This window comes from Equus caballus, chromosome 23 (genome assembly GCF_041296265.1).
Source record: "Equus caballus isolate H_3958 breed thoroughbred chromosome 23, TB-T2T, whole genome shotgun sequence".
NCBI classification, from domain to species: Eukaryota; Metazoa; Chordata; class Mammalia; order Perissodactyla; family Equidae; genus Equus; species Equus caballus.
In genome coordinates this window covers 39989064-40010373 of record NC_091706.1, presented here as the reverse complement: position 1 = coordinate 40010373, position 21310 = coordinate 39989064, and the positions used below count along the sequence as shown (strand labels likewise).

Here is a 21310-nt window from a genome sequence, read left to right as displayed (position 1 = left end):
CTATTCTTTATTTAAATAACCTCTCTGCTCCCTTCTCCCTCTCTTTTCCTTCTGGGATACCTATTGTCCTTATTTTACTTTTCTTAATTGAGTCAGATATTTCTCGTAGAATGTCTCCATTTTTAAAAAAACTTAATTCTCTCTCTTCTACTTGAATCATTTCTAGAATTCTATCTTCAAGCTTGCTAATTCTGTCTTCCACATGGTCTGCTTAATTTCCAGTGCTTTTACTTTATTTTTCATCTCATTAATTTTGTGTTCCTCAGCTCCAGAATTTCTTCTTCTTCTTCTTTTTTTTTTTAGAGTTCCAATCTCTGGTGAAGCACTCCTTCTATTCATTGATTTTATTCCTGAGCTCTTTGACCTTTCTTTCTGAGCTTTGTTGTAACTCACTGAATTTCTTCACGACAGCTGTTTTGAATTCTCTGTCAGTTAGACTGCAACCTTCTGTGACTTCAGGTTTGGTTTCTGGAGAGTCGTCATTTTCTTTCTGTGCTACTGTGTTACTGCAGTTCTTCGCAGTACCTGATGAGTTGATCCTCTGCTGGCATATTTGTGGTAGTAAATATGTTTCTTATTTGGTTACTTTGATTCCGAGCTGCTTCTGGTTGTATTTGAGAGCTTGCACTTTCCACCCTCCACTGCCTTTGCCAGAGGCATCATCAATGCCCTCCTTGTGCTGCTTGTGCCTCTGAGGTTGCTGGTGCCTTGCTGTTTATTGATGTGGCTGCAGCTGTGGGTGCCGCTACCAGGGCCACCAGGCTGCAAGCACCTCTGCTGTTTCTGGGGTTGCCTGGGTCTTGTGTTATCCCACTGGGCTCTGCAGGATCTCCATGGGCTTGGGAGCCACTGCCACATGCACCACCTGTGCTGCTGCTCCCAGGTTCTCTGGGGGTTCTGGCAGTGCTGCTGTTGGAGGCTCAAGCTTCATGGGTGTTGCTGCCACTGCCAGGGACCCAGGGTCTTGTATGCAACCCCCACTGCTGGTAGGGCTGGTGTCAAGGGTGCTACCACTGGGGGCTGGGTCATGGGTACAGTTGTGGCACCTGAAGCCTCAGGTTGTGGGCACCACCCACCACTGCTGGGGGAGAAGGAGGGGCTAAGCCATGAGTGCCATTGCTACTCTTGCAGCCTCTGGTCTCCAGCACCAGTGTGCTTTTTGAAACCTCAGGTCATAGGTACCACTGCCACTGTGGAGATATGTGTGTTTTGGAATCAGCCCCAACTGTTGGAATGGCTGGTGTTGGAGGCTTCACACACCGGAGGAGAGGGGCACACTGGGTCACAGGTATCTCACAGTTCCCGGACTCTCCTGTCATAGGTCCACAGTGATTCCTGGAACCTCTGGGCGCATGGGCTATGGATTCCTGGGGCCTCCTTTCTCAGGCATTATCTCAGTTCCTGGGGCCTCTGTTCATAGGCACAGCCACAGATCCTGGAACCTCTCCTCTCAGGAGCTGCTGCTGCTGCTCCCCAAGTTCCACCGCCTCCAGGAGGTCCAGTCCACCCACCTCCAGATGTATAGATGTGTAGATCTCTCAGGTGTTCTAGTGTGCTGCACATAGTCCATTGTTGGTCAATGGATGTCCTACTGGTTGTAACTTAAAGCAGAGAGACAAAGGCAGCAACTCACTCTGCCATGATTGGCAAAGAATTTCTTGGTAAGTATATTTGGGACATAGCCACCCACTTCCAAAAAAATTGGCCATGAAAGCCCTGTGAATAGCAGTGGAGTATTGTCTGATATAGCACTGGAAAGTGAGAGGATGGTGCAAAAAGACTGGGCAGGGTTCCATTCTACTCTACACAGGGCTGCTAGAAGCCAGAATCAACTTGACAGCACTAACAACAAAGTATATTTTTATAACTTAACTTTTTTATTATATAGAAAGTATTTTCCCATATTATTAGTCTTCAGAAACAGAATTTTTAATGGTAACATATGGTTTATTGAGTAGAGGTTCCAGTTTTTCCCTGTTGTATCAGAGTAGACTAGGTTATGTGACAGCAACAAACCACCAAAATCTCAATACAATAAACAAAGGTTTATTCTTTCTCATGTTTCCTGTTCATTGAGGGTCAGCAGGGGGCTCTGTTATTTGTAGTTACTCAGAGACCCAGGCTAATTTAGCAATCACTACCTTGTATGTTGCTGGTTACCACGCCAGAAAGAAAAAGAAAATATGGCAAAACATGTGCTAGCTCTTATATCTTCTACCCAGAATTAACACACATCACGTATGCTAACATTTATTTGACCAAAGCAAGTCACATGACCACACCTAACTTCAAATTAATTGCAGAGAAGTGCAATCCTATTATGTTCACAAAAGCAAGAGATCCAGGAAATATGTGAAATAACACTAATGACCACCACATCCACCATGGAGGAGGATGGGAATGAGCTATCTTTTTGGTCACATTTAGTTTGATCTGAGTTTATTTACATTATAATATTAAAGTTAAAGCCTTGAAGGCCTATCTGAGGAGATTGAGAAGTCTGGATTTACACAAGAATAAGAACAGGTAGCACTTTTCCCAGACTTGCCTAGAAAGTTAGAAGCAGAGCCATGGAGGGAAAACCCAGCCCTGAGAAGCTGTTGCTTGAGCTACTCAGCCCTGCTGGGCACTCCCACAATAATCAGGTCTCGCTTCAGTCTCTGATCAGTGAAGCAAAACCAGCAAGCCCTTCCCTTCTCAAGTGGGAAGGGAGAATGTTTATCTGAATAACATTCTTGTCAGAAGTATGTACAATTGATATGCTCAGGCCAAGTTCCAAGACTCCCTCTCCCAAGGTGATGCTGAGTAAGAACATGATGGCCCAGGATGGCTTCTGGATAGCCTGGAACTCACTGCCCCCACATGGGTGGTTTGGAGGTGAGGCAGAGCTGGGGTGGCAGAGAATGGGAGTGGGAAAGTAAAAGCCCTGAGCTGGCTGGGCCTAAACACTTACTAGTGGGGCTCTGTCCTCAGAGTTCAGAGAGCTGAAGTAGGAGTGGAAGGAGGCACTAGATCACTTAGTAATGGAAGAAGTACATCGACTGTGGGTTGAGGGAGAAGGCACAAAGCCAGGGACAACCTCTAGGTCAGGGGTCAGCAAACTTTTTCTGTAAAAGGCCAGATTGTAAAAAATTTAGACTTTATGGGCTATATGGTCTATGTTGCAATTAGTATTCTGCCATCAGAGGTAAGGGAAGGGGCGTGAAATGGGGGGACATTATGGAAACAATGAACATGGCTATGTGTCAATAAAACTTTTTTACAAAAACAGCAGAGATTTGGCCCCTTGGCCATAGTTTGCCTACCCCTTGTTAGTTGATACATATCAATGGACTATAACGTACTAACTTTGGTTAATTCTCTTTTAATAGGTGTCTACTGAAAGTACACTGCACCTACTTTCTAGAAATTTATAACTTAGTCCTTTGGGAACTATGGACCCTACACAATGTAAGCTTCTTACCTAGCATAAGTGTTATGAATAATACGCTTATTTTCTTTTAATAAATATATGGCATACAGGACATTAATGATTATAACCTGGTCCTGTAAATCCAATTTTACTAAACACAATACCTGTTTTCTCAGAATAAGAAAAAGCAATTTGAAAGTAGATGACAAATCAGAAGAAAACATGAAATACATAACAGACAATGGGTTAATATTAACTGTATGTAAAGACATAAATGAAAAGGTGGACAAAAGATTTGCATAACCAATTCACAAAGGAAGACAAAACCTATATGAAAAATGATTTCTCTCTCTTATAACTTTAAAATACAAATTAAAATAATAATGACTTACAATTTTCAATTTTCAAATTAGCAAAATTTAAAAATAATCATAGGGCTGGCCCCGTGGCTCAGTGGTTAAGTTCACGTGCTCCACTTAGGTGGCCCAGGATTTTGCCAGTTCGGATCCTGGGCGTGGACATGGCACTGCTCATCAAGCCATGCTGAGGCAGCGTCCCACATGCCACAATTAGAAGGACCCACAACTAAAAATACACAACTATGTACCAGGGGCTTTGGGAAGAAAAGGAAAAATAAAATCTATAAAAACAATGGTAATACCAAGTATCAGAACAAGTGTGATAAAGCTAGCTCTTTCGTATATCATTAGTATAAATTGGTATAACTTTTTAGATTGTACCACATTTCAGCAATACATTTTGAGAGTCTTAAAAATGCCTGTAGCTTTACCCCAGTAATTCTGTGTCTTGGATTTTATCTTATGGTAATAATCAGAGTTGCCCATAAAGATTTATGTACAAGGCTATTAATTGTGATAACGTTTAAGCAGCAAAAAAATAAAATAACTCTATGAGGTACATACTAAATTTCCAACAATAGAGAATTAGTTAGATAAATCCTGGTACATGTATACAGTAAAATATCATAGAGCCATTAGTTACATTTTTAGTATACAGGTAATATTAATGATATAAAATTGAATTTAAAAAAATCAAGCTATACATACTGTAATTTGATTTTGTAAACATTTAAATAGATAAAAATATTAGGAATTAAATATTAACCATGGTAATCTCTGGGCAATGGATTAGAAATTATTCTTATTTTCTTTATACCTTTTTCATTTTTATACTCAGAAAAAATTATGTAACAAAAAATATTCTAAAAATTGTTATAAGCTATCCTTTTATAAGCTGGTGAACAACTAAAATTAAAGAAGATTTATCTTTTAGAGTGAACCAAATTTGGTCAAAATCAGTCACCTTTTTTAAAATTTATCACAGAATAAACTAAAAGAAGCACACACAAATGGACAATAAGACAGACAAACAACAAATACCCAATAGTTTTAATATCTCACTTCATTACACTGACCAGGTAGACATAAAATATATACACATGGAAGCAGCCAGAAAATAATGCTGTGATCATGTGCGTAAGAGTGGTGTAGCCTGTGTGGACGATGCAGAGGGAAAATAAAAAGGGGTGAGCTGGGGGAGAGAGTTCTTGTTTTCTTGGCTCTTCAAACATAGGCCTCAGACCTATCCTCCTTTTATTGCCAACATCACTATCTCCATGTCCTGCTCCCTCTTCTTCCCGGGAGATATTACCCAGAATGTTAAACTAGTTTTCAATAAACAGTTAGTAACTTTATAGGCAAGAACTTAAAAAATATCTACTGAAATCTAACACATTGGTATTTATCTTGACAAAACCATAAAACATTATACTAAGTAAAAATGGGCCATTTTTTCCTTTTATACCCCATTGATATTGACCATTAGTCAATTTCTGCATTTTATGCAGCTCTGAACATGCTTACAAAGATTGGGATAAATTTGAAAATAACTTTGAATGCAACTGAAACATGTAGAATACAAAATAATGTGTCAACATTATATGTGTTAAAATATGTATGTACATGACAAAGATGAATGGAAACACAGATAAACACATAATTTTTTTTTAAAAAAGAGCATCTACTCCACATTTGGCAAATATATGGCCAAGGTCCCCATCCCACACCCAAGGCAGACATTATTTGTCAATCACTGTACCCCCCACCTTGAAATGGTCTCCCAAACCATCCTCATCTCCTCTCTAGGCATCCCTTCCACCTGATATGAGCCCTGTTTGCCCTTTTGGATTTGATCCAACCTTCTCAATTCACAAATGACTAAACTGAAGCCCCGAGAGGGGGTGGATCTTACCTAAGATTATGTAGCTAGCTCAGCTCACAGAAAAACTTGAATCTAAATCTCTTGAATTTTAGTCATAACCTCTTTTTAATAAAAATAAATATTTCAGGCATAAAACAAAGGATAGAGAATAATATAATGAACATCTGTGTACTCACCACCCAGTTTAAGAGTTTAAATTTGGTGTTTATCATTTCCATGCTGTTTTTGTACTTTTACTTCACATGACCATTTCCGTAAACACTACTTAGGGGTTGTTTGCATGTTTTTAAACTCTGCAATTGGTAATAGATTTTCTATATCTTTCTACAATCCGTCTTTCCTCTCAAAAGTATCTTGTTCAGATTTATCCATCTCAAAAATACATCTAGTTTTGGTGCTTTCATTTTAACTACTGTATAGTCTTCCTATTCCTCTATTCTTCTACTGATTCATATTTGATGATTTCTAATTTGTTGCTATTACAAGTCATAGTAGCAGGAACATTCCTATGATGTATATCTGATTGGTCCTAACCTCTATATCACACCACATATTCTCAGGTGAGTGTCAGGGAGGTGAGAGAGAGAGTGGAGGAGCATCACTCTCTCATCTCTCTGACTCTCCCTTCTCCCGATTAGAAGGTAGACACGGTGACTATATATTATTGGTGGCAGGGGTGGGGTGGGGGTGGGGGATTAGTCCCATTTCTTTAATTTGACTTTTGATCAAGATAGTTACTTTATTTTGAATTTCAGATACCATTAAAAGAGGGGGTGAGATTTCTCTGTTTATAAGGAGATGTATTGGTTTAAAATGGTTGTGATATCCTGCTAATCCAAAGAAGTCATTTAAAATAGGGCAATATTCGGACCATGTGGCAGGCCTTAGGGTGAGACATTTGGAATGGCAGCAAGCCTTTGAGCGTTTCTCAGTTCCTCAAATAGATGTTTCTGCCTTCATTACTCAGGTCCTAACCTCTTTTCTGATAATATTTTCTCTCTAGGGGGAAGGTTGCAAACTGGTCATTGACACACTCAATTAGCCTATGAGCATATTTTGTTTGGTTTGATATTTGAAATACTTTCAGCCAGCATTTAATAACTAGGACATTTTCTATAAAAATCAGGATTTTCATCTTCTCCTGCACTGTTAGGCTAGTGGTAAGTTGACAGGGAAAATGCTCTCCAATTTGTGGTAGTCCCCACTGCTCCCTATCTGGCTATACTAGGCCCTTTTTACTCATTTCATCAGCTGCCCGGCCCTGGTGGGCATCTGAGTTTACCACCTCTGTTGTCAGGCCTTTCACTATTTCTTCCTTATGCTGAGCAGTTGAAAGAGACACTTATACAAAAGCTCCGAGCCCCTGAAACTCAGACAAGTAGTGGGGCCCCTGCCATGGAAACTCACCTGTAGGCCAAGCAGAACAATTTATAGGAATACAGGATTTTTGTTCCTCAAGAAATGGATGTTTCAATCAGGACTGCCAGTGTTGATCTGAAACTTTCCTGAGTCAAGAAAATCTCGTTGCTCCTTCAGAGAAGCTCAGTGTAACTGGGCTTTGAGTACAGTCCCAAGCTGCATCTGTTCCTTGGTTCTGTGCCCAGGAATGAGTACCCAGTGACAGGACATATTTTCATAAATGGCTTTCAGGGAAGTAGTTAATGCTGGGGAGTTGGAGGGCGCAGGGGTCAATTTCATTCCTTTCAGTCATATTTTGTGCTTATGAGCTGTCATGTCTTACGTATAAGCCAGACGCTGACCCTGGTATTGAAGGTTTTCTAAGATTGTTTTTGTAACTGGTGCCTCTGGAATTTGGAGAAAATATTCAGCAGAATTCTAAAATGAGCAGTTCTGACGACTATGAGCAGCTGATACAAACTTATTCGGAAATTTCTGTGATTTGCCTATCATCATTTCGGTGAACTGATGAACTCATGCGTCATACTAAGTGATTCCTAGATTACAAAAGATAAAGTAGCTTTCTCAAGAAAACTAGAAATACCCATTTTACAACGTGACCCAGGCCTGTCAGTCCCCAACACACCACTTCCCCAGGGTATAAGCTTTTCATCCAACCAGACTGAATGATTTCAGCAACCCCACTTCTCCTGAACTCCAGATCACATGGTTTCTCTTCCACAAATCCCGGCTCTAAGCCCGTCAGTCTCACGAAGAGAATTCTATTCCCCCAGCATTACCCTGGACCCACAGCCCCCAACAATGTGCTGAATTGTTGCAAAAACATCAGATGTGATTGCATCACAGTTGACTATCTTCCCTTTGCTGTTAAATTTTAACTATGTTTCTAAGTATGTGAGCCCAGATGTCCTGTGCAGCCCTCCCTAGGAGTGCTTAGAAATATGGACAGATCAAAGGCAACATAATTGTTCTGCGGCTGGAGAGCAGATGTCATCTTTGTTCTCCAAGAAAGGTGTGGAACAACGCAGGGTTTCAAGAATAGCTAGCTGAAATGCCCCTGAACAGGAAGATTCTGAAGAGGCCTAAACTATTCAGTTGCCCTTTGTGCATTTCTAGCACAATGGCTATCTCTTAATTCAAGCTGGGAGAGAAAGAGAGGTGAAAAAGAAAACAAAAATCGTGACTACTCACAGCTCTGTTCGCTTCCTTCCTTATTGTGGTGACAGATCTTTTTGTTGTGTCTGAAAAAGAAAAATCCCAGTGATTGAATAAGATTAATGAGAAAATAGTTCTTTTTATAGGCTAAAAGATGGCAGAACAAAAAGTAAATCCAAATAAATCCACGTGTAGAGTTCAAATGTCCACCATGGCTTGAGACCTCAGATTGAATAAATATGTAATGTAAAACTGAACCTTTAGGCAAAAATTGTGAACAAAGAAGGTCCCCACTTCCCATTCCTTTGTCTGACCCTGGCCCCCAGGCACTCAGAGGCTGAGGGACTGCTAATTTGGGTATTCAGCCCAAGAAATGTCTAGCTCTAGAATTCTCTCTTTAATTCTGCTTTAGTCTTTATTGCCACTTCTTTCCTGTCTGCCCTACACAGAACAAAAGGTCTGATCAATTAATTTACTCTAAAGTGTAAATGACTGATACTGGTTTAAAGTAACTCAGTGGGGCAGAAGCACAGGTTCACATAATGGATTGCTGCTTGCTGCTATTTCCCTGGTTTCATCTCTTTCTCAACCCTTGATTTCACATGTTCCCTCCCACTCTGATTTTCTTCCAGGACTTGGTGCCCCTCTCCTGCAGTTGACTGGGTTCCTGAACTGAGTCCATCCCTAATTCTGCTTTTGCTCTTTACTTCAGATTTTTAATAACTCCCTCTTGACCATCCTAACCTTGGACTGGACTTTGAGGGCCTCTATTCAGCATTGCAATCTCTTCCAAGAGGGTGTGCATTTGAAAGGAGTCCAATGGTTAATGCATAGAAATTGCCCTTGAGGGGCTGGCCTAGAGGCCTAGTGGTTAAGTTCACAGGCTCCGCTTTGGTGGCCCAGGGTTTTGCCAGTTCAGATCCTGGGGTGCAGATATGGCACCGTTCATCAGGCCATGCTGAGGTGGCATCCCACATAGCACAGCCAGAGGGACTCACAACTAGAATATACAACTATGTACCAGGGGGCTTTGGAGAGAAGAAGAAGAATGAAAAATTATTGACAACAGATGTTAGCTCAGGTGCCAATCTTTAAAAAGAAAAAAGAAAGAAACTGCCCTTGAATGTTGGAGTTTCAGAGAAGCCGTCTCTAATGCCTGAGGTCAGTGCTGCCATTCTCTGTGGTTCTTATGCAACTATAAGCCAGCATCTTTGGCCTTTGGTTTGAATCCCTATGAAGTCCTGGCTCGGTCTTTTAGGGCAGCGCCAGTCAAAGTGTGGTCCACAGGCTGGTGGTGGTGGTGGTGGACTGTTTTCTACCAGTCCATGATGAGATGAGTACAGAAATCGAGTGTCAAAATTTAGAAACTTTTATAGTAATTCTTTTACTATGTTATGTTTTTTTCTGATCATATTTATTGAAATGTCATATTATATTTGTTGAATCCAATAAAAATGGGCTTATTGTTTTATGTCTTTGTTCTTTCCATTTAATTTTCTAGTAATTCATTTTTGGTAAATATGTATTACAAAAGCATCAAGCCCAGGGGCTGGCCATGTGACCGAGAGGTTAAGTTCACTCACCCTGCTTTGGGGGCGCAGGGTTTCACCGGTTTGGATCCTGGCCGTGGAAATGCCACCTCTCATCAGGCCATGCTGAGGTGGCATGCCACATAGCACAACCAGAAGGACGTACAACTAGAATATACAACTATGTACTGGGGGGCTTTGGGGAGAGAAAGAAGAAAAAAAAAAGATTGGCAACAGATGTTATCTCAGGTGCCAATCTTTAAAAAAAAATTTCTTTTAAAAAGCATTGATCCTAACATATTAGAAATTTTAAAAAGCCAAAAATGTTCTTCACTATAGAGAGTTTGAGAAATACTGTTCTTAAGATCTGGAGACCTGTTCCAGAGATCTTGTCTCTACAGCTGTAGATTGTATTCTTGGCTTTGCCATCAGGCCAGCAGGTCAACGAACAAGTCACTCAATTCTTTTAGGTTGAGACTCTCTCTCCATTGCCCGAAGATAATACAGTCAGATTGAGCCATTTTTTGTTAAGCACTTTTGCAACACAAAGGCCACAAGTTTTGGAGTCAGACAGACCTGTGTTCAACCCCAGCTATACGACTGTAGGAATATTTTCCGAGTTTCAGTGTCTTCATCTGCAAAGTAGACACTACTCCTAACCTCAAGCAGTTTTTGTGAAATTAACTGAAAAGAAGTTTGTAAAGGTCTAGCACAGTGCTGCCCAGTAGAACTTTTGGCAAAGATGGAAATATTATATATCTGCTCTGTCCAATGCAGTAGCCATTAGCCCCATGTGGCAATTGAGCTCTTACAATGTATGAGCACTTAAAATGTGACAAAGGAATTGAATTTTTATTTAATTTAAATTTAAATAACCACAGACGGCTACTATATTGTACAGAGCAGGCTAGCATACATACCTGCATATAGCATGTTCAATGTTTAAAATTTCATTGAACATCTGTATATGCCAGGTGATGTTTTGGACACTGGACATATATTGGTGAGTAAGAGAAACAGTCCCTGCACCCATGAAATTTAAAGCCTAGCAGATGAAGCAGAATTTGACATTATTTTTGCAATAGCAGTTGCCAACTTCTTCTCTGGAATCCAGTAAGTCACACTGGAGGCCTGAACTGTTGGGTGGTTTCTCCTAGGTGGAGATGGTAAACAGAGCCTTTTATGGATGGACAACAGCTGCCCTCCAATCCAGCTTGGTGTGCAGAGCTGGTTGCTGAGGCATAGGTAGATAAATCTGTTTAGGAACCAAGGGGGCTTCTGGACAGAAAGGGCCTCAGACTGCTACCTCTTTACTCGACTCTCTCCTATGGACTGAGAAGTTCAGGGTAGCAATGCCCCTAAGACGGACTCAAGAGAGGGAAGTTAGAACTGGTGTCCCAGGCTCAACATGAAGGCTGAGAGCAGAAGAAGGTGGCCGGGCACAGCTGTGATTAAGGCAGGAAGCCCCTCCTGCCTCCTCAGCCTCATCAGCCCATGAGGGTCTTGCTTTGGGTGCAATGGCAGAACATGTGAGGGGAGCCAGAAGAGTTGTCCTCTTGCGTCACTCTGATCTGTGTGGGAGTTTGGACCAGCAAGGGTACCTTTGTATTGTGAATGGAAACACCGAGAGGGAACAGAGATGTTGCATGGCAGGAGTAGAAACAGCAGCTCCTCAAAACCAGGGTGTTCTGGTGAACTGACCCAGCTCCCCAGTAGCCTTTCTGCTTGTTTGGAAGCAGCCTGGCCCTGTGGGCTGAGTAAGCCTTTCAAGAGCTTGTGGGAGGTGGGGAAGTACATGCTGCAAGAGGGAGATGTTGGACTTTTTCTTAAATCTTTTTTTCCTCCTCAAAGCTCCAGTGCTTGGTTGTATATCCTAGTAGTAAGTTGTCCTAGTTCTTTTATGTGAGCTGCTACCACATCATGGCAACTGACAGATGGGTGGTGTGGTTCCACGACCAGGAAGCAAACCCAGGCCACTGAAGCAGTGAGTGCCAAACTTTAACCATTGGGCCATCAGGGCTGCCTCTGGACTCCTTGCTAAGATAAGCAGATGGGTGCTTGAGGAATTAGTTGGAAAATTAAAGGGATGCAATTACATTTTTTAGTCCAATCTATTGAAACAGGTCCTAGATATGTAACTGTGTGCTGAGTGTATTGAAAGGAAAAGTAGGTGCTGCGAAGCATCTGACGAGGGGATTTAATGTAATGGGTGTGGTCAAGGTGTAGAATCAGGGGAAGCTTGTGAAGTGACAGCTCAGGTGAGATTTAAAGGATGACTCCAACTCATGTGGACTTGGAAAAGAAAGTATTTTAAGAAGCATGAATACTACATGAGAAAAGTCAGAATTGAAAGAGTGGAATGCCTCTGAGGACTAGAAAATCCTGTATGACTAGAGCTTAGAGAACAAGGGTGATGGTGATGCAGTGTAAAGCCAGAGACGTGAGTCACATCATCCAGGGCTGTTTGGGACTTCATCCAATGAGCAGCGGGAAGCCATGGAAGAGATCTGAAGAGAGGAGACATGGCAGATTTGAGAATTTAAAAGCCTGTTCTGGCTAGAAGTGAAAATAAACCATACTGGGGGAGGCAGGAGTGGATGCAGAGAGATGAGTTAGGAGAGTTCTGCTCTGGTCCAGGTTGAACCACAGTAGTGACAGTGAGGTTGGGTCAATAAGCTGTAAAATGTTAGTTCTATTTCACTTCATATTTCACAGATAGGAAAACTCTCTCAAAGAAGTTAGGTGATTTGTACAAGATTATAGAGCCAATAAATGGCAGCACCTGGTCCAGACCTAGCCTCTAACCCTGGTTTAAAATTCTATTCACAGTACTAGCAGTTCTCAACCTTTTTATCTGACATGTGAGTTTGTGCACATTGCAGATGCATTTCCACGTGTGTATCCATGTATCTCCCGTGTAAGAAAGCAGATCCCGAAGCTTGTGAGTTAGAGACAGGGGTTATTATATAGGCAACCATGACTTCACTCTGGTTCATTAAAAAGAAAAAATAAATCACTTGCAAATTTATTCACTTAATTCTTATCAGTAATAAATCCCTCCCACCGCAGTTGGTACCTGAACCTTGCACCCAGCTTGGAGCTGCTGCTATCATCACTCACTCCTGGGATTGGGATGAGGGGAGGATTTTCTTCTGCTCTACCTTTGAGTGTGACTCCATTTCATTGTCTTAAAGAGAGTAGGGACCAAAGACTCTGCTGCTCATTTCTGAGGTGACTAATGAGTTCTCAGGCCCCAGGCCTAGAACCTTGATAGAAAGCTGTTTCTGAGAGGTATTTGTGAGGGAGGTAAAAGAAGAAGGGCGGAGGAAAAAGTTCTAATGGACTGCACCTGCCATGACTCTCCGAGGTCACAGGCTTGCACAACTGACTCTGTTTAGTCAATGTTCTGTCAGACGGGACCCTGCAGTTCCTCCTTTATGGTGAGGCACGCCTCCCCTCCGCTTCTATTGTTTCTCTCTCTCTTTCTTTTTCTTCCTTTCTTCTTCCTCCTTTCTCCCTTTCCTCCTTCCTCCTCAACTTCCCTCTTTCTTTTGACAACAGTTCCTTGGATTCTGCAGTACAGGTTTTGTGGTTAGCCCCCAAGCTAACGCGTACATAAGGCAATGGACGAATAGAGTATTGCAATGTTTCGTGGCAGATGAGAATACAGATGTTAGACTATAAATGTACACTTAAAAGTCCCTCAATCCTCAAATTGTGACCACTCCAAATTCCTACTGAATTATTCCCAGATGTCATTTCCTTTTCTATAGACAAGGCTGTGTATTCATCTTGGGAGGAGCTCCTTGGGTGCCGACAAAGGGACAGTTTAGGAAAGCACCAGACAGACCTGCAGATATTCTGGCCAGGGCTCAAAGGCTGCAGGTAAGCTCTGTCCCAGCGGGCACAATAGAACAGGAGTGGGTTGGTGAAGATACAAGCTAAGGAGGGACTCTGGGGGAGCTGCTGAAAGACCTCAGGGCACCACCAAACAGGTGCTTTCCCCACCCCCAATGGCCTCGCACACTTTTCTCTTTTCCTTACCCAACCAGGGGATTCAGATTCCTAGGCAGAAAGGGGTGCTTAACCCAGATCACACTTAGAATGGGGAAAGGAGGAATGAGAACTGAAGGAAACCTCAGGAAGGATCCTGCATCCTCCAACCAGCGAACTCTGACATAGCCGTCAGAGGTGCCAAAACAACACCTATCTCATAAGGCTGATGACACTTCTCAGCTCACAGAACAAAGCAAACTATTTCAGCCACAGGAACAAAACATTCCTTTTAAAATATTCAATGTAAAGATTTCAGTTCACTGAAGACTAGAGCCATTTTCTTCCAGGGAAAAATCATCTGGACAAGCCCAACGCAATTAGTAAGCCCTGCGTGGACTTAGTGTGAAACTGGGAAACTGTAGGCCCATGGGGTGAAGCATAACCTCACATGGACACACTCAGTCCATTTGGTTACCAAGAATAAAATTCACTTACCTTTTCTAGAATAAAGCTTTTGACAGAGCCGTTTTCTTAAGACTATCATTGTAGCTATGAACATTAAAGCAATGATGAAGGAGGGGATTAAAACATGAAGCAGCGAAGCTGGAGGGATCTTGGGTTCCATCTCACCTGGTGAAAGAAAAGCACCAGAATCCCATTACATGGTGGCCTAGAGGTAAACCAACAAGGTGGCCAGCTGAGTGAGTTATAACCAATATGGCCAACTAGCATAGAGCATTTACTCCATGCCAAGTACTGTTCTATGTGTGCTGCATGTATTAGCTCATTTAACTACCCTATGAGGCAGGCTCTGCCATGACCCTTATTTTGCTGGTGAGAAAGTGAGGCCCAGAGAGCCTCGGAAACTTTCCCAAAGTTATACAGTAAGTGACAGAGCTGAGATGTAACCCAGGTTGTCTGGTTCCAGATTCCATGTCTTTCATCATTCTGATACATCTATAATATTATATCTATCTATCTATCTGTCTATTCATCTATCTATCTATCTATCACCATCATCATCATCATCTCTCTCTCTTTCCAGTAGGAGAGTCCCTCGGCCCCAAAATGTCCATCTCCTCCACTGTCAAGCACTCATAGTGCTTAGACTCTATACCATTAGTTATTCAATTTCAAAGATAAACAGGATCCTTTTGAAAAAATAGAAAATCACAGGTAGTGTTAAAATACAAAATCTAGTCATTCATACCTTAGTGTGAATTATTACCACTATCCCTTTTCCTTGTCTCAGCTAATCAAGGTCCTGGCCCTGAGGAAAAGATGAGTTTAGTAGAGAAGTGGATGAGATGAGTAATTTTGGAGCCTGGGGAAAACCTTGTAAAGGAGAGCTCTGGGTATCTACAGGTTAGAGGGCTCAGACTGACAAAGGGCAAGGCTGGAGGGGGGTTCACTAGGGAGATAGATGCAAAGAACCTGGGTCACTGAATGACTTCATGGAGTATAGCTACTTATATGCTCTAAATCACCTTATATCTCTGAATATTACATGAGAGAGAAGTATACATCTGTCTTGTTTGAGTTGTATTTTGAGGCCTCTGTCGTGGCAGCTTAGCCTATATCCTAATATGTATTCTTCTAAAGTATTTTATAATAATTGCATGCTACTTAGCAATGATATGACGATGCAATGAAAAACTATTTGTTTTATTCTTACCTACGGTACCAGGCACTCACAAGAAGCCATGCCTCTTCCTAGAGGTGCCATATCTCCCCCCCATTTTCACCCTCTCTGAGTGCAAAGACTGTAAAAGCATATTTCATTTAATCCTCATAATAACCCTATAAGGCATCTACCATTATTTACCCTCATTCTTCAAATGAGAGACTGAGTTCTAGAGTGGCTCAATCATATGTTCACATTCTCAGCCAGTAGGTAGAAGAAAGACGATTTGAAATTCAAGTCCTTCTGACTTCAGAGCCCATGCTCTTGACCACTGCCAGAGAGTCACCTCCAGGTCTGCTGGGAGGGCTTCTCTGCCAACCCCACAAGGATCTTGGTATAGTTATTTCCTGTGCTCCAGTTCCATTACATTTCCTAATGAAAGAGCAACAACTGGCTGAGCAGGAGAAACCCTATTTCGAAAGGAAAATAGTCTCACTGCACCTTAATTTCTGATTGAAAGTTAGGATGTTCAGTCATCCATTCTGGAGCATCTCCCACCCCCAGACTCTCATTGCCGTATTTGTTTTATTCGTGGACTTCTGGAGAAGCTTGTGTTGGGTCACAGAAGTCAGCAGTGAGCAGCTCAATTTATGAGAATGAGCAGAAAGGGGAAAGTCATAGACAATTAAAAAATGTCTTTGAGAAATAGGAACAAGGAAACCATGGGAGGATTTGTGACTTTGGTTATTTTGTTGCTGATATTTGTATCACAAGCTAGGGGATCATTTGACTGCTCTGATCTGGCTGTCCACTGTGTCTGGCGGCTGGGATGATGGGACTGGATCATCCAAGACGTGGTCTCCAACCCATTAATCTGACACTTATTGAGCACTTGCTATGTGCAGAACACTCCACTTTTGCTTTAGTCTGGGTATAAAGAAGACTCATGTGAACAATTAAAATACACAGAAAATAAAATAGCAATGAAAGAGAAAAGACAAGCACAGTCACAGGCAAACAAAGAAATGGTACAGGTAATCAGCCTTTAGGGGCAAGATGAGGGAAAGATCCCTCGTACCCTGGAGTTACCTGAGCTGCCTTGGAGAGAGGGTGGGCTTGGAGCTGGTGAAGAGGGTGCATAATGATATTTTATGTGGAAGAAACTGCCTGAGCAAAGAAGTCATGGAGGTGAGAGAGGTTAAGCAAGTTCAGAGAGTACATGGTGTGGAAGGGGAGCTGACCGGAGTAGAGGATCCACGTCTGGGGATAGTGGGATGAATACAAAGCTGGGAAGGATGGGTAAAACTAGGTTGAGAATGTCTAACTGCACAAAGATTTCTCCAACTCCCTGCCAGATGCATTCATGAGTAATATCCTAGGAGATCCTGAGCTCTGATGCAGATCTCACAGGCCCCTCCCATGACTGTTGACTATTCAGTCAGCTATGTTGGCTCCCAGAGAGAAAGGGGCCACCTTATTTCATTCTTAACTTCTCACAGCCTCAAGTCTTCCAGAAGAATGGTCAGTTGGCCCTTCCACTTTTCTACCACAGAGAAGAAAGCACTAATGTAATCAGTGGTGCAAAGGGTAGATTCTAGTTATTTCCAAATTCACCTTACCCAGGCTCCTATTTCCTTGCAGAGGTCCTTATATAAGTGTCCATCCAAGAAAACCACATTTCATCCAAATTGTTGACCTACACTTAACCAGGCAGGAAATTCCACATAACAAGGACAGTTGAGTAAACAATTTCAGGAAAAAAAAATTTCCCTGAATCTGTTAATATTTGAGCCTCTAAAGCTCTAGTATGAAGTAATTATAGCTCAGTGTTCATAAAGTGACAAGGCTGGTGGTCTTAGCTGTGGTAAAAAGAGTAGTAGCAGGGCCGGTCTAGTGGCACAGCAGTTAAGTGTGCACGTTCTGCTTTGGCAGCCTGGGGTTCGCTGGTTCAGATCCTGGGTGGGGACATGGTACCCCTTATCAAGCCATGCTGTGGTAGGCGTCCCACATATAAAGTAGAGGAAGATGGGCACAGATGTTAGCTCAGGGCCAGCCTTCCTCAGCAAAACGAGGAGGATTGGCAGCAGATGTTAGCTCAGGGCTAATCTTCCTCAAAAAAAAAAAAAGAGAAGTAGAGAATGTTGAAAGGCCAACTTGCTTAATTCGCTATTTTCACTCAAAGTTGACCCGAAAAATGATGTGTTTCTAATGTCTTTATTTCTATCAAGATCCTTAGAGTGACTCCTCTCTTTACTTCCTCACTTTATCATAATAATTTAGTTAGAAAACAGCTGGGCTAACTTTAGTGTTGAAATTGGGTAGTGAAGCAAGTTGGGAATTGAGAGATTGGAGATGACATAGCAACTGGCTACCTCTGAAAACTATATCAGGAGGATTTTTTTTCCCAGAAGAAAATATTCAGAAATTAATGATGAGGTGGGCATTGAGTCACTTCAAAATTCTCATTCTGGTCTATGGATTGGTGCCAGTCCATGACAAAATTTACTTTAATCTGAGATAGAGCAGATATCTCTGATGTCCCAACTCATATCCTGTCTATCCCACCCATGATTTCAGCCATGGCTGAATGTGGCTGAATGATGGATGGTTCTCTGCAGGTTCTGATCCACTTCCCCTGACAATCTTTCCTCAACTGTGTGCTGTTTCTGTGCCAGAGCTCTCCCAGTGCTGAAGGACAGTCCTTCTTCCAGTGACCCACCCGTAGAATTTTTGCTTCTCATCTCCACAAATTTAGGCTCTTCTGGATTAAAGATCCAGCTTCCTTGTAGCAAAGCTTCTGCCAAGGGTTGCTGTACCCAGGCATATGTTCTATGACATCTAAAGTTACAGCCACTGCCTAGTCAGCTTGAGCTCTACTCACTGGCAGACCAGCAGGCAAAGAAAAGAATTATTGTACTGGTGGAGTAATCAATCTTGATTACTATGAAGAACATGAATGCCGCTACATAATGGAGGAAAGGAAGACTATGCCTGGAACTCAGGGATCCACGGATTCTCTGGTTCTTGTTACTTCCGTGCCCAGTAGTCACAATGGACAATTGCAGGAACCTCAGTCTGTTAAGGGCAATGCAACTAAGGGTTCAGATCTCTCAGAGCTGAAAGTCTGAGTCACTTTCTACCCCCCAGGCAAAGAAACTATTCCATCTGAAGTGCTGAGTGAGGGAAATCTAATGTATGGGGGATGAGAAAGATGACAGATACCAATTATGGCTTGGGATCAGTTGCAGCAACAGGAACTGTAGCTTGTTCCACGAACTCTTGTATATGAAACCTTTTGCAGAGATTGTGGCTGTTCCTGGCCAGAAGGCTCAGCGACAGTGGACGTAATGTAGGGCAGGAGTGGGCTTGAGCAGTGTGAATGACAGATTTTGTAGTCCTGCCTCACTTCCTCTCAGCTTCACCTCTGATTTCAGCCACAGGCTGAGTAGAATTCAGTTAAACAGGCTTCAGTCACTTCATGGTTAGTGATTCTCCTCAAGTGGATCCTTTGCTTTCTGCCCTGGGATGACTCTGATGCTACAGATGCTGTGGGGACCTAATTCAGCCCACAAGTATTCATAGCTCACAGAGGAAGGGAGTTCGTACTCCTAGAGACAACTGTCAACCACAGGGGGTGAAAGCAGATGGATTAGTCCTCCAAGCTAGAGTTCTTTGAGTAAACATCTTAGGCGGCCATCTGGACACTTCTCAGGTGATCCTTGAGTATCTGAGCTCTGGTTACCCACACCAACAAGTGATAATGCAACATTGTATTTGCTTTTCCTACTTTCCTGTCTTAATATCCTAAACCTCTCACTTCTGCTCACTGGGGTCACCACCTAAATATCTGCATGCTGCACAAGTCCTTATTGTAGGCTCTGTTTTGTCTAAGACCAAGGACAAAAGGTGAAATATAGTGACGATAGTGAATTTTCTATAAAGTCAAATTTAATCAGTACTAGGGACTGTCCTTTATTTTGAGATTATATCCTTCATTGGTATCGTAGCAGAATAATGGTTCCCCTCAAAAAGATGTCCACATTCTAATCCTGGAGCATGAGAGTGTGTTTCCCTGCATGGCAAAAGGATTTTGCAGATGTGAATATATTAAGGCCCTTGAAATGGGAAAATTACCCTGAATTATCGGGTTGAGGTAGGAGGGAGGCATCTGACGTACTCACAACGGTCTTCAAAAGGTGGAAGAGGAAGGCAGGAAAGTTAAAGACAGAGATGGGATGATAGAAGCAGAGGTCTGAGTAATGCAATCACTGGCTTTAAAGTGGAGGAAGGCGCCATGAGCAAAGGGATGCAGGGGGCCTCTAGAAGCTGAAAAAAACAAGAAAATAAATGTTATCTTAGAGCCTCTGCAATCCTGTTGACATCTTGATTTGAGCCCAGTGAAGCCCATTTCAGCCTTCTGATCTCCAGAAGTGTAAGCTAATAAATTTGTGTTGTCTTAAGCTCATGAAGTTTGAGGTAATTTGTTACAGGAGCAATAGGAAACATATGTGCTTGGTGATAAAATGACCTGTCTCTTCTGAAATAATTGTGATACTAGATGTTAGTTACTCTTATTTAGCAAATAAATGTTCTTACTTGGCAAATAAAAAAATTGTCAGACTCCCAAAATTGTTTGAAATTTTGCTGGTGTATGAAGTTCTAAAGGACGGGATTCAGCATAGCCTGCGAAGGCTCTGAAGGATTTTTGTAGGAGGCCAGTTTTCCTGGAAAATCCCGTAACCACTATTTATCCTGCTAACTCATAGCACTGAATCATCATGATAGGCTTTTGCGCTGCATATTTTCTGTTTCATCTTCAGATCCACTCTCTAAACCTCAACACTGTTCTGAGCTCTGAGAGCTCTGAGTCCCTATCAGTGGACTCCTTTGTTCTCTGATTTCCAGTTCAATCAATGGGAGGCACCAGCAGGAGACTGGAGGGTAGGAAGAGAACTAGGTTGGGTTAGTCACTCCCTAGGCTTCTGCCCTTTGTTGTTGCCACAGGTGGCAGCATCCCCCTACGGCAGGCCATAGCTCCTGTCAAGTGGTGCTTTCTCTACGGCTCCCTTCTCCAGGTTCCAGTAACCTCTCCAACAGTGGTAACTGCTCCCCCACTGGTGAAGGCCTAAGGTCCAGCACTATCCTTAGTTTTTCTAAATCCTGATCACACCTTCATAAACATTCCCTTTATTACACTCTCCTCAAATTACTCATTCTGAGTGTGCCATCTATTCGTTGTCTGAACCCTGACTGATAGAGCTGGAAGGGCAGGTAGCTCTTACCTTGAGGGTCAACGATGGCTGAAGTAAGTTCCTTCACATGAGCATTCCAGAACTCACAGCTGAAGTTTCTGCCAGGGTGTGGCTTTAGGCGCAGAACGCTGATAACCTGGTAGAGTCCTTCAGAGGTCTTGGTGTGGCTGGTATTGGCAGGAACACTGACATTTGGCCAGAACACTTCTGCCAGGGGATAACCTTCAGCCTGGCAAGTGATCTCTACCTCATCTGTCCCTGGGACCTTAAGGACATGAGTGTTTATTTTCTTGTAGGAAGCTGAAAAATAGAAGAAGAAAAAGAAACATGTCTTTCTTTTCTGATTCTTATAGAGCTCTGTACTCAATGCCATGTGAAATGAATACAACTATCATTATCAATGTTAAGTAATAATCGTTTTAACTTTTTAAACATTTCCTTTGTCCTAGATATCATGCCAGTCTACATACATTGAAGTATTTAATTCTTGCAGCACAATAAAAATGGCATTGTTGATATTCCCAATTTTTGTTGGAGGAAACTGAAGCTTGAGTATTTTGCCTACAGTTACAGGACTAATAAGTGGTGGAGCCAATATTTGCACATTGGAAGTTTGATTTCAGATCTCAACAGTGCTCTATGCCACCACACTCTGGGGCTTCCTATCTTACTGTAAATTATC

The 21310-nt window shown here is 42.2% G+C and overlaps 1 protein-coding gene across 3 annotated transcripts in view; it reads right to left on the bottom strand.

Annotated features, from left to right (window-relative positions):
• Nucleotides 1-21310, bottom strand: part of PDCD1LG2 (programmed cell death 1 ligand 2) — a 70403-nt gene that overhangs the window by 7423 nt on the left and 41670 nt on the right. For all 3 annotated transcript variants that reach the window (XR_011431216.1, XM_070248292.1, XM_005604992.4), the window contains 3 exons: nt 20659-20928; nt 14248-14382; nt 8264-8313 (listed from right to left, as the gene is read on the bottom strand). Coding sequence is in view for 2 of the 3 variants with exons in the window: in XM_070248292.1 (XP_070104393.1) it covers nt 8264-8313; nt 14248-14382; nt 20659-20928 (455 nt within the window). In the remaining variant the exon portion in view is untranslated. The remainder of the gene's footprint in view (nt 1-8263; nt 8314-14247; nt 14383-20658; nt 20929-21310) is intronic.